Source organism: Stegodyphus dumicola, chromosome 5 (assembly GCF_044657685.1).
Source record: "Stegodyphus dumicola isolate Sdum_Otavi_A_Nest chromosome 5, ASM4465768v1".
Taxonomy (NCBI): domain Eukaryota; kingdom Metazoa; phylum Arthropoda; class Arachnida; order Araneae; family Eresidae; genus Stegodyphus; species Stegodyphus dumicola.
In genome coordinates this window covers 44,434,295-44,448,545 of record NC_140772.1, presented here as the reverse complement: position 1 = coordinate 44,448,545, position 14,251 = coordinate 44,434,295, and the positions used below count along the sequence as shown (strand labels likewise).

At 31.0% G+C, this 14,251-nt stretch overlaps 1 protein-coding gene across 2 annotated transcripts in view; it reads left to right on the top strand.

Moving 5' to 3' along the window:
* Positions 1 to 14,251, top strand: part of LOC118188030 (integrin alpha-PS1-like) — a 266,270-nt gene that overhangs the window by 187,166 nt on the left and 64,853 nt on the right. The window contains exons 2-3 of one of the 2 annotated variants that reach the window (XM_085816620.1): positions 3,332 to 3,453; positions 10,428 to 10,510. In XM_085816620.1, the coding sequence (XP_085672746.1) occupies positions 3,332 to 3,453; positions 10,428 to 10,510 (205 nt within the window). Of the gene's footprint in view, positions 1 to 3,331; positions 3,454 to 6,163; positions 6,299 to 10,427; positions 10,511 to 14,251 lie in introns of those variants that run through there. The other variant, XM_035358364.2, reaches the window with a different exon arrangement.

The window sequence follows — 14,251 nt, the reverse complement described above, 5'->3', positions numbered from 1 at the left end:
AAGGATAGCTGGCTCGTATACACGTTGCACATGGGGTAAGCCACGAAAACGCCCATGCAGCTAGCTCCTTCCAGGGATTCGAACCTCGGAGTGAACTACCAGTATTCAGTGATTTTGCCGCTCGGCCGCTGGTAGGTCCCCTCATATAGAGAATTATATAATAGTCTCAAATACAAACACAACGTTTTATAACTGAACTCTTTCGTAAAATTGGTGAAACAGCAGCACCAGAAGAGACTTGTGCTGATTTTGCTCAAAAGCTCACAGAATTTCATTTATAAGGAATTTTATTTAATGTGGAAGAAGACAATGTCTACAAAATTTTTAGTGATGGCTATGATACTCCAATCGTTAGCAAATTTATGCGTCATTTATTGTTCGAAGATCAATTAAATCTTTCGTGTAAAATAGATTTTATTTTTCGTTCACGAAGAATTTTTTTCATTGCAAATGCAAATTTACTTCAATACATTTTCATTATATATTCGTCACACTTTGTATTTTGATGAAATAAAATACTAAGCTTAATATTTTCGTGTGGTTGTTTTCAAATTCTTTTGCTGATTTTTTAGATCCGAAACCAATCAACATTCCTTCCATGGATACAATTTTTTTTTTTTTTTTTTAAACAAATAATCTCCAGGTACGTATCTATCATATAAAAGCAGAATTAGGTTACTTTGGCTCTTTCGTTATAGCGAGTATGAGAATAAAGAATTTTTGCGCTATTTCTAGCACGTCTACTATGTCCCGAAAAAGGAAACCGCGCAAACAAATCCAAAAACCTAGTTCCTTAGAATTGTAAATTGTGGGGATGAACCTTGTCAGCCAGGAATAGTAGTAAAATCAATAAGGCCAATAAAGTGTTAAATCTTTACTCAGTTTTAAGCTTTGTTATTACATTATGTTCCTCATGTACCATCCAAAGCAGCTGCCCTAAAATTTTAGCCAAATATTTAAGGCCCCTAAATATGCATACGTATTTTATATACTTAGGCAAAATATTTGTGCGTTCAGTACGATACTACTGAAAAATTTTATTGACTTAATGCCATTTCTTATACTTGACAGATGTAGAATCGTGAAAATGTAAAATTTTAGTGATTTTTAATTTTATCATAAAACCCTAGTTTTTCATGTATAATAACGTTAGAATTGAGTTTTTAGATTTATTGTTTCAATTATAACTTCAAGTTTATTTTAAAGAATTTTTGTACATCTTTATTTTTAATATTTAGCATAGGTTAAATGTATTTATATAAAGACAGCATTATTCTAAAACAGATTACATTTCTATGAAACTGTTAGCGAAATGATGATAACCGTATTTGTTCTATATTTATTTAGCTTTATTTCGGAATTGAAAATCATTTTTTCAATACTTAAATCCTTAAATTTAGGGTAGATGGCAGCACGAGCACTCGCACAATTTTATTCAGTTCAGAGATGGCCAACCCGCGGCGCGGCGGAGTATTAAAAGTGGAACTCAAATACTTATTGAAGAATTAAAATATCCGAGAAAATAGTGATATCGTCTGTGTCAACTCCGTCGATAAATATACACATAAACTCCTTAGAATAAATATAATAATTCAATTTCTCTGCAAGACGTTAATTGTTCCCCAACTGAAATCCAAATCGAAATTATTGACCTACAACACCATACTATACTGAAACGCAAATGTGAGGAACTTATTTCAACTGTAAATGATCCAAATTATATTGCAATTTTCCAAATTTACACTATTTGGCTGTCAGGTATTGTTGTAGGTTTGGATCAACATATGTTTGTGAACAAATGTTTTCTATTACAAACAAAATAAAATCAAATCATCGTTTAAGATTTACTGATGTGCACCTAAAACACCTAATTTTGTTAGCATCTTCAAGAACCAGAACCGTTTCTAGATCATTGGCTGCCCGCGTACTTTTCTAAGATCGCCGCCCGCAAAATTAAAAGAAAATGTTCAATCAAATTTTTATTTCATGCTTACTAAGTATTTATATATGACAAATTGTATAAAAAGTACTTACACAAGACTAGTACTTGCAATGAAATTAAAGAATTAAAAATATTTAGGCGTGGTCCGGCCACCCCGGATTTTGCCGCCCGCGTACTTTTACGTGCTGCACATCCACAAGGAACGGCCCTGTCAAGAACTATACCTAATATAGATAAATGACTTCGTAAAAAATTTACATATTAAAAAAACACATTAATTAATACCGACTGTTTAATAGTTATTTAGAATTAAATGTTTTAAATTATTCATTTTTATTTTATACTTTAAAAGTGTTTATTAACAATAAAACTCTAGGTTGTACGTTTCTTTTATTTATTATATTATTTTTTGAATGTCCGCTACTCAGACTTACATAAAAAAATGTGCTATCTGTGAAAAAATCCCATAATCAGACTATAAATAACATTTTTTTGTTGGCCCGTATAACTTTTTTTTTCCCAGATACTGGCAATCTTCCCAAAAAGGTTGCCCCCCTTGATTTAGATAGTAGTTCATTCCAGTCAAAAACATGACATCCACTAAATATTCTTGCAGTTGAAGGTAAAAACTCATTAACTCTTTAAATGCGTTTGGTCAAACTTATCAAATGCGTTTGATTGAACATATTACCAAATTAAAAAAAGCGTTCGTTCTCTGAATGTATTCTCTGTTGCTAAGGTTCTTGTCAAAGACTCCATTTTTTACATATAAAATGGGAGGGGGATTCTTCTTTAATTTTCATTGAAGCATTTGTTTAACTTCTAAATATCATAAATATAAAAACCAATTTAATTTATTAGACCGCATATTCTACATTATTGATATATATTCATATTAATATACTGAGAAGTATAGTAGTAAAACATTTTGCTTTATTTTTAAGAAATTAAAGGCATCACTGTCAGTAAAATGATGAAAAAACTGCATATGTGATAGCATGTATTATTAAACATTAAAAACTCTGTGATGATCATAGACGACATTCTTGAGAAATAAATTTATGCGTTTGGTTAAAAACTTGTTATGTTGAAACATATATAAATCCTTCGCAGAGGATAGCATATTTAGAGTAAAATTTATTTATTGAATCTCCTTGAAAATCGTTATATTTTTTATTTTCACGCTGTTATCTGTTACTCATTGAGATTTTTATGCCATATTTTGTAAAATATAAATAAGATGTTCTGCATGACTAGCATCAAGTTGCTTGTCATCTTCTAGACATATCCAAGTTTCGAAAATAATCACATGTAAAGTTAACTAAATTTCGATCTATATTTTGCTTTTGTTAATTTCGCTCTTTTTATGCATTTCCTTTTATATTTTAGATTATTAATAGGAGCACCTAAAGCAGAAACGATATCTCATAACCGTTCCGGAGCAGTATACCGCTGTCCGTTATCTACTGATACCACCGATTGTACAAGACTATTAATCGACCAAAATATAAGTAAGTGCTTCACATTTTCTTTAGTTTTTCAGCGAGTTATTCTTCAGAACTGTAGATTAGTAACAACAAAAATCAGTTAATTTTCGCAAGTTACAGCCATTTGTGGAAAGTATCTAATATCAAAGTTAAAACAAATGCAAAAAGAAAGGGGAAAGTCGTGATAAGGTTCATTGTAGTAAAAGTACAAATCAGAGCTTAAATTGCACCAGAACCCGGCTCCGGTACTTTTTAGTTTTCACGATAAACCATAATTCTAGCTGGAGCGGAGCCCTAAATAAGAAGGCTTTTATGTAACTGAACAACAATTTCAGTAGAAATTTGATCTCGAAAATTTTATTTTTAGTAATAAAATTATATTAATCGCTTATTCAATTTTGATTTATTTCTTTACATTTTTAGCCTAAAGGGCGTTAGCCCAGAAGGGCTATTAATTTCGTTTTGGCATTTTACGTTGATTCACTTTTTAAACTGTTGCCACCAACTATTACAGCCCTATATTATATTTAAAGAAATTAAATAATGAAGAATCTACAGAAACGTATATATGTTTGTCGCACTGTTGATAAAATCTAGAGCCATGCAATTTTGAATAACGTAATACTCCACGAATATGGGCATCTGAAAGCCATAATTTTGAATTTGTTTTATTATTGATTTCATATTTTGTCAGACAATAAAGAATTTTTGATTAAGAAACTCAACGATTTCAAAGCGAGGAATGGCAACACTGTATGGAGGGGGGAAAAATATATATCCAGCGCGTGAGTATTTCGGAAATTCTTATTTTAAAATTATTTTGCGGTATTGCTCTTGAATTGAATTTTATGGTTTAAGTGCGAAGAACATGATATTTAATAAATAAAGGTAACACACAAAACGTTAAAAAGAATCGCCTCTTTTTAGGCGTATAATTATTTAATGAGTTAAATCATTAATTATTTAATTTTTAATTAGAATATTTAATTTTTAATATGAATCCTTTTATTTATTTATTCTTGTACTTCTTTCCTAATGGTCTTCCTTAGGGCTCCGGCTCTTCTAATTTTAGAACTTTAGCCCTAGTACAAATGATAAATTTTCGGAAATACTTGAGAATAGACTGTAAAATCTTAAAATGAGAACTTTCAATATGTTCTTCAACTTGTATAATTTCGTATTAATGTATATAATTTATCTATTATGTTTTATCAGTAAGATCTGAATGCATTCTTATTAGAATTAGAGAATTAAAGGAAGAAAAGGGTGATTTCTCAATGTTGCTGAAAATTTTAAGCTCAAGCTTCGAATATTTCTTGGGCATTTTTTTAGTCATTATCCTACATAAAGGAAAGACAGCTAGTATTTAATGTTTGATCAGCCAGACCCTTAGTTGAATCTATAGTTCATTAAGAGAAAGAAATTGCTTTTTTCACCGTGAGATTTTAATGCTGTTTTAGTCTTAGAGGGTTCACTTATTTCTTAGAGGGTTATGTTTTCGAATGCCTTCAGAGTGTCGATATTATTTCGCTTGTATTGGGGCAATATGCATAACATTTCTTCTGTTCTTTGGAGAAATTTTTCGTAAGTATCTCCAAATGTAATGAAATTATCGGCAATTGCTACAGTATATTTCGTATAACTGAACTTTTCCAATGAAGGTAAGGTGTCCTACAGTAAAAGCTGGTTATCCGAGTAACCGGAAAGCTCAAGTAACTGGTATTTTCATTTTTTTAACAAAATGTAAACAAACTGAAATATTTTCATTTTTTTAACAAAATGTAAACAAACTGAAATATTTTAATTTTTTTAATAAAATGTAAACAAACGAAACTTCGGTATAAAGCTTGAATAGGACTAGACTCATATCAAACTAAAACTGCCGCCAAACAGTTCGATTTACCTCTGATAATTGATAAGCATGACGCCATAACATAATCGTAAGATCTTTGCCTTGTCTTTATATAAACCCAATTAATTCTCTATATGTCAGTTTAAATTTTTTAAAAAGCAATATAAGTTAACTGATACTTATCTGTTTTTCAATCGCATTTTGAAAATAAATGAGTAACAATGTGGATTTACATTCGCCGAAACATCATGCAGTAGAGTATTTTCAAAATTAAGAGTGTTACATAAATATTGGCTGTGCAACGTGAAAAATTATGACAAGGAATTTAAGTTTTTTTGTGTGGTTATGTCCGCAACTTGTATATTTCAGTTACCTAACTAAATTAAGAACGATTTGTTCCTTCAAATTTTACCGGAATGACTGGTACAAGTTTGGCGAGATGTCTGCCAATTTGCAATGTCAACGGAATTTCGTTATGGAATAAGATGTTTTACTTCCATGTATGAAATGCCCTTTTTACCTTTCTTAATCTCATATAATTTAAATGTGCGCTTTTAAGATAAAATTTAATCGTAAATAAAATGACTCATTTTCTAATTTTAGACCGGAATTTTTTTTCTTTCTGTCGCTTGCTTTTTCTATCGTGAACTGCAATTTTTATACTCTCAATAATCCGAAATTTTCAGGTACCCTGAAATCAACGTTTCTCAAGCTTTTCGGATAGTCGAGCTTTTTTGAATTATTAGAATACAGGAAATAATAAATGGATCTGAAAGTGTAATAATTTATTACATAACAGAACAACTAGCGAGCTCAAGAGGCAGGAAGTGAAATAGTTACTTTTGTCACTATAAATCTGGCAACACAATTGTATGTAAACAATTATCCACGTTGAATTTTTTGCGAGTCAGAATTAAATTATGAAATGATTTGCAAAATCTCGTTTATTCGGGCAGCAAGCATGCTACATTGGAGATGCTTATTAAGCCATTTATTTTATAACCTGTCAAAACTGATGTATGAATTTATGAATAAGATTTGCATGTTTTACGAAAAATGAAAATTTTCAAGCAAATGAAATTATGTATATTTATTTATAAGAACTAAGTTTTCATTGGGGATTATAATAAATTTTATTGTATTTTAATGATTTGAGGTTATTTAAATTTTAAATTATTAATGAGCTATAAAAATATTGTACTCACGAGGTTAGTGAATTGGTTTAATGACACAGTATTTAATTTTAACTTGTTAACTTTTTAAAGACTATAATTTTTTAAATTTAAGCACTTTAGGATTGTTTTAAAATCCTGTAAATAGAATATGACAAGTATACTCTTCTTATATTTTACTTCTTGAAAAAAATAATTGCGATTTAATGAAATACTTTTTTCCTAAAAGAACACTAATGACTTCAATTCTCTAAAGCATGCAAATAGTTATTGAAAAAATTCTGCAGTATTTAATTTTGTTTAAAAAAAATAAAAGACTTATTATGCGCTAAGTTTCTAGAATAAAGTACTTAATATTATAATTTTACATGTAATGTGCTTATAGTTCTGTTTAAAAGTATGTTAACAATTGAAATTCAAACAATTTCCTGTTTTCTAACAATTATAAAATTTTAGGTTTCTGAACTTGTAAGAGAATTAATATATTGTAAAATTTAATGTTATTGAAAAAAAAGCAATCTTAATTTGGCATATATTTTGAATAATACTATGAGTTTTAAAAGTGATCCGATACCTTCTTTTTCAAAAGCAGAACTTTTTTTGCTAATTAGATTTGTGAAAAGTAAAAAAGGTTAATCTTTGGATTATGGTAACTTGGCAATTTTTGACGAAAATTTGGCAACCAACCCTGCTACAGCAACTTTCTACTTTTTTTTTTGGTGCCATTTTGCCTTCACGAAGTAAAGACAGGTTTCTTTTTTTTTATTTACTCAACATTTTTTCCAACAATCTACTAGCCACTTATGCTAGAAATTTTATGGTAGAAATTTTCCTTGCCGCGTTTTTCAGAATGGCACATACACGTTGCTTAAAAAAAATCCCAGAATTGCACAAAAATCGCATTGTGCACACTTTTGACTTTATCCACGTACACTGCTTTTTTCTCATAAATTAGAAAAATTTGCACGAAAATGCAGGAAAATTTTGTGAATCTTTGAAGTCGGTAAAAAGGACATATATGAAATTACCTGATCGCAAAAAAGTATATACCCTTTCCAAGGATGAACATTTGCACATATAAAATAAATAAAATATCCAAAAACTTTTCCCTCTAACTTATCTATTATAAACGTCACCTGCGAATTTATAACGCAAACATTAAAAATGGTTGCAAATACTTAGTGTCAAATATTTAAATTATTTTCATGCACGTTTACTTCTACTGAAACGTATTCCAAAATGCTACAAACATATAATTCACAAAATAACTATCATTTAATTAAAATATAATTAAATTAAAAAACACTACTTAAAATATAAATAAACACATACATTAAATTAATAAAAATTAGCTTAAAATCTTAATTACTTTAAACTAATTCATTGCTAATAAAAATTTTCCAATAATAGCATATTAATTTATTTATTCCTTATATTTAAAACAATGCATAAAAATAATATCCTCAAATGATTAAAAATACTAACTTACCTAATCTTCTACAGAATCTTGAGTGCATGGCAGATCACCAAATGTCCATTTTCACCAGATTTCTTGCACCGCCTTTCAAACTTATCTGTAATATTCTTCCTTTCACGCAATCTGATTTCATTTCCACGTATTGGACATTCATACTTATCCGCAATTAATCCTACACTCATACACCATTCAAGCAATTCTTTTGGATTATCAGATAAACGCAATAAAAATTTCGAATTCACTTTAGATAGGGCCATGGGATCCAAAAATTAAGCAACACTGTTTCACACAACACAGAATGAAGTTAGTAAATACAAAATGATATAAAGTACTGCAGATATTTTTCCAAATTCCCCCCTTTTCTGATTAAAGAGCTGTCATTCGTCCATAAATGTCACATGACATATCTCATGATCTCTCAAACAAAATAATCCGTAATTGGAACTGGGTACTTCTCACATTATTGCCAAAGTCCTAGGTAGTAACCTTTATCGCCTACCAAAATGTCGCCAAACTGCCTGTTACCATATTCCAAAGATTTGCCGTTAAAACTCTTGGCTGTTATCATGCTGTGAATGTTATAAAATCAAATTAACTTATTTTTATTAACCTTGCCGTTCACTAATAATGTATTAAATAATATACTATATAGAGACTTGACAAAGCCATGTGACAAATAGTAAAATGATAATGTGTATGAAATGTGTAACTAAATTAAATGTTATGTAATCAATTTTTCTATTGCACTGGCATCTGGACAAGCCAATAAATGATTTTCCTAGTATTTGGTAATTACTGTAATTTGAAGTTATTGTAACAAAGTGCAAATTGTAACAAAGTTGTTGCGATACCAAACTTTGTTCCCACGTGGTACATCACATAAATGCATAATACTACTACATGCAAATAATACATCAAACTTTGTTCCCACATGAATGACATGATTGTCAAACTAAATAGAATGACATATGATCCATCCACTTCAGACTGTGGTAGAACCCAACTGTAAGAAGATTCACAAAAGAAAAAAAATTCTTTTGTGTATGTAATTGCCATTTTAACAAACTGCTGAAATTTGGGTAATTTAACTTTTTGATAATTTTATATTTAATATCTGTTTTGAGGGAGCAATATGTTATGCATGGCATATAAATCAAGTGTTGAAAGGTAGTACTTTTAATATGTCTCCATAACCATTTGTCTAATTATGCTATGTTTATACAAACATGTTCATAGGTTGTTGCAAATCTGCTCCTGTTTCAATTTGGAAAGAATTTCTTTGTTAAGTATTTGCTGTTTAGTATCAAAAAACGTGTATAATTAAAAATCAATATACAGTCAAAAGTCGTTAATTCGGACACTCATAATCCGGACCTCAAAGCTACAAACTATCTGTGCATGCGTCGCGTTGAAGCATGCGCGTAAGACCTTTACGGCTGCGAATATGCGTGTGCGCATGCACAAAATACGTTTACGAATGCGCGTTTAATGTATAACGGATGGTATAAGCTAAGCTAAAATTATCTAATTCAGTTAATGTTGCAGATTGCGTTGTTCCTTAGTCTTCGAAATGGATCCGGCTTATTATTTTTTGCAGACTGTTAGAGCAATTTTATAAAAGTAAGCTTGAACTTTCGATTATGTCAAATAGAATTTCTGATATATATTTGCTAATATGTAAAAGATCTACAAAGCGAAAGTATGTTTCGAAGTCCATTAAACAAAAAGTGGAATTGCTGCAAAAAATGGATAAAAGCATATCCTTCGTTTATCTAACCATTCCGAAATCTGTTTATCAATTTCACGCTGCTCTGCGTGCGTGTGTGTGTGTGTGGGGGGGAAACGCCGTGGCGCGCAATGAATTGGAAGTTGATCTGCCAGCACTATCCTTATCTTCAGGGCAGATGTTTTCATTTTATTTGTCTTATAATTCCTTACTAAATGTAGTATTTCATCTCGATGTACTCCGTCTTTGATATGATTTAAATGAAATTCCTCGTCATTATAATTCACTTCCGATAGTGAAGAAAGTGACACAGAGGTTATTGAAAATGAAAAAATTTCTATTGACAAATTAGTCTTTATTTTCGACACAGCAGTTATAGGACTTGAACAGTGGAACTTTGTAACTAAACAAGAAATTATGTCTGTTTAATAGAATTAAAAAGAAAGTATTATCACATAAAACGAAGCAACTTAAACAACTTGCATTGAAAGAAATGTTTAATAAAGTAAACAAATAAATATTAAGCTTTTTTTTTTGTAAATTTTGATACGCTTTAGATCATAATTGTTCTTTATTTCATAAATTATGGTTTCATATTTTTAATTTTATAATTTCTGCATGCGATCTTACCAGATTTAAACTGATGATCTATAATCCGGAATCGACGAGTCTGGATTAACGACTTTTGACTGTATATAATAATTAGACTTATGGACAACTTGCATATATTTAAAATTGTAACATGTTCTTTATAATGACTATTGTTTTTAGATTATGGACCTCAGCGTGTGATAAAAGATGACCAATGGCTTGGTGTCACAGTGCGTAGCCAGGGTCCTGGAGGCTATGTTATGGTAAATTACTTTTTAACATGCTTGTGTATTTGAACTTAAATAGGAAGCACTTCCGCAGAGAACCCGGTAAATGTAAACATCGCCAACTGTGGCGATAATAGTTTAAACCAGGTAACCCAGCCGATTTATCGTTTTCGCTTGTTCGAAGTTTGCAACCATTTCTCTTGCGTTCATTTTGTTGAAATATCACTGTTGTTGTTCGCATTTGCAGATTTACATTATTCTTCTCTTATTTATTATTATTTTTTCTGAAATTTTAACAACGAATAGATGAAATATCTTCATAGATAGAGACCAGTTCTCGGTTCGGGATGAAAGGAAGAAAATACGGCGGGAGGGGTGAATGCTAATTTGTAACACGACTGTTCACATTGTGTGTTCTTAATTATTAACAGCTCTAAGAACCATGAGGTTTCCAACCTCTAAAATAATTTGTTTCCATAGGCCGGAAAAATATGCATGTGCATTTTAAATAATTAAATAATGCTTTTATTTTTATTATTGGTTATTGTCATCTAAAATTATGAGAATAAATCAATTTGTATGGCGTAAAATTTTAACAAGATAATATATTGTTAATGCTTTTCTAACAATAACCTTTCAGAGGATGGTAGGTGTGACATAAATAGATGATTAAATTGAAATAAAAAAATATTATTGATTATCTAAGATGACAGAATAGTTTGATGCATCACCATGGTCATCAAAATTAGCAAACCACTGCTGATGTAAGGAATATATTGTTTTCTGTGTTAATTGGAATTTAAGACAAATTTTTTTTTTTTCATTTCTCACGTTTAACCGGTTAATTTCAATACATTAATACTAATTTATAATTTTAAATGAATTTTTATTTCCGTTATAAATGCTTATATATTGTCTTATGCTTAATATATTCTTTTCTGTGCTAACTTGAATTTAATTCAAATTTATTTTCGTATATCACGTTTAACCGGTTAGTTTTACATCTACATGCTTATTATCCGTGAATTTTTACTACCATATGCTTGTTTTGTCTGCTAACTTGAATTTACATGCACTAAAAATCACGTTTACAAAATATCACATTTACGGCTCGGCTCATCGTCGATGAACCGCGAGCTTGGCGAGTAAAAATGCAACGGCGCCAACGGATTCTTTCCCGAAGTGCCAACGGGTTCTCTGCGGATGAAAAGCCCTTAAATAATCATTAGCATTTGTTAGAAATGATAGTTATTTAAAATAATGTATGTGCTATATGAAGATTATTACTTTATGGTACTATAATACAGTGAAACTTTGTTATAGTGAATCATATTTATAATGAGTGAACTTTCTGGTCCCATCTAATTTCCTAGACACTTAATGTTATTTTGTATGGCTATAGTAAACCTCAAAATATAAGAAAATCAGATGCAACAAATTTTATAGATATCTTTGATTTGAAACCTTTTTGTCTTTTTCATATCTTTTTTGTAGAATTTTGCAAGTTTTAATGGAAAAATAACTAATTTGTAAAATCATCATGTTTAGGATGTCAGGATCCACATTCCATCGATCTAAGAATAGCAGAAAAAAAACCTTTACGTTAATATATTATTAAACATCACCCCAAACTTTCTCTGTGTTCTAAACAAAAGCTAAAAGAGGCAGGTGTAACATCTAGTTCTTGGAGAACCTGGATATCAATAAGCATATCTTAGGACACCATGATTGTGTCTATGACCACTGAATGGAAAAGCTTGAATGGGTTCTCTATTCAAATTCTTTGACTGAGCTATCAAAAAAATCAGTAAAAATTTACAGTACCCCTTGGTGAATCATTTCTTTTTTTATGTCAAGATCGCCACCTGGAAGGATTAGCACCAATTTCAAGATGGCCGTTACACAAAACCAAAATGAGAAGTCAAAAGACTTACACAAACTCAGTTTCCATGTACACATCGATCTATTTTTAACTTAATAGAGAATTGCACAAACTAGGCATTGTGGAATTGCACAAACTAGGCATCACTTAACTTTGTTTATCTACACATCAATCTGTTTTCACTTAAACAAAATCAGGAAGTTAAAACAAAGTTATAATATCATCGTAACCAGAAAAAATGCACTGTCTTAACTCACAGATACGAACAAATAACCAAAAATACTTGAACAAAGAGGAATAAATAACCAAAATTAACACACAGAGATGAATAAATAAATGAGACATCAATTTTTGAATGTACCTTTTTTTCACATGCATACATTTAGGCTTCCCACCATCATCTCTTCCATCCTCCAATTAAGCAATTCAATTAAATTTTTCGTTGGTTCGGCTTATTCATATCTATCAGCAATTAAACCAGCTTTCATGCAAAATTCAAACATCTTTCATTTATCATCCAACCCTTACAAAAATTTCAAATTCACAATTTTATCATAATCCAACCCATCAAAATTTACCCTCTTAGTTACCTCAGACATACTCAAATGATGGTACCCACAGCAAAATAATAGCAAGTTCAAAATACAAGACCATACCACGCACGTGAAACTGAACACAGCAATTGAAAAGAATGGTAAGAACCAAAAACCCGGGTTCGTACGAAAGGGGTTACTATTACAAAAATAGCCAAAACCTAATACTTTTGACAATATTCGCAGAAATAACCCCTTTTTAATGACAGAAACTAAAAGAAAACCAAAATTTTCCCCTAGGCTAGTTTTGCCAGCATTATCAACATTAGGGTTACCAAAAAACCTATTTCACACAAGATGCTTTCAGACTATTACACAGGATGCTTTCATGAACAACCAATACCACTAGGCTATATTTTCAGACAAAAACCAAGGGGTACTGTACTGTAAAGTTTATCCAAAAGCTCTAGTTGGGAGCCTATGCTATGATGGAAATTTTGAAATTCTTGCCACTTAAGGAAGGAGAAGTAACGAATAGACGAACTTGGTTATATAAATGGCTCATCTTTTTAAAAATGGAAATTTTTTACTTCATCAGTTTTTTTTTCTGTTTCAGTATTTAAAATACCAGGTGTAGTCCTTAAAAGTACCTAAATGTCTTTACGTTTTTTTGAAATGATTTTTGGATCTTTAGAAGTCCTTAATTTTGGCTAAAATTGACAGAAGGTCCTTAATTTTACTTATCTGACATTTACATTTGTGCTTTTTTTACAACTGCCATTTTGAGGATGAATTAACATTTTGGAGGAATATTTTTGGGCAATGCATTGACAAATATACACTGGTGTGCAAAAATTAAGGACGGAGTCGAAAAATTAGCATATCAGCTGAATGAAGAGGCAGAGCGGACAGAAAGACCAATCAGGAGATTAAGTAAGGTGATGTACGGTAGCACATGCGCAGATATGCAGGTAGACGTAATGGGGGAGTGTCTGAGTATTATAAAGCATGTTGTCGGTATAAGATCAGTATTTCTGGCAAAGAGATTGCATGCCGTATAGCAGTTAAAATCACACAAGTTGCTGCCTCAACGAGAAATGGCGAATAATCAATCTGTTAGACGACATCTGGATGCTTTTACCCGAGGTCGAATCATTGGGAAGTTGGAGGAAGGCCGCAGTGTGACAAGTGTGGCTGCAGAGTTTGGAATTGCTCACAGCATTGTTTCATGACTTTGGAGACAATTTCAAACTACAGGAACAGCTATCCGGGGATTTAGTAGTGGTCATCCACGAGGAACCACACCCGCAGATGACCGGTATATTGCCTTACAGGCCAGAAGAAACAGGCGGCAGACAGCGG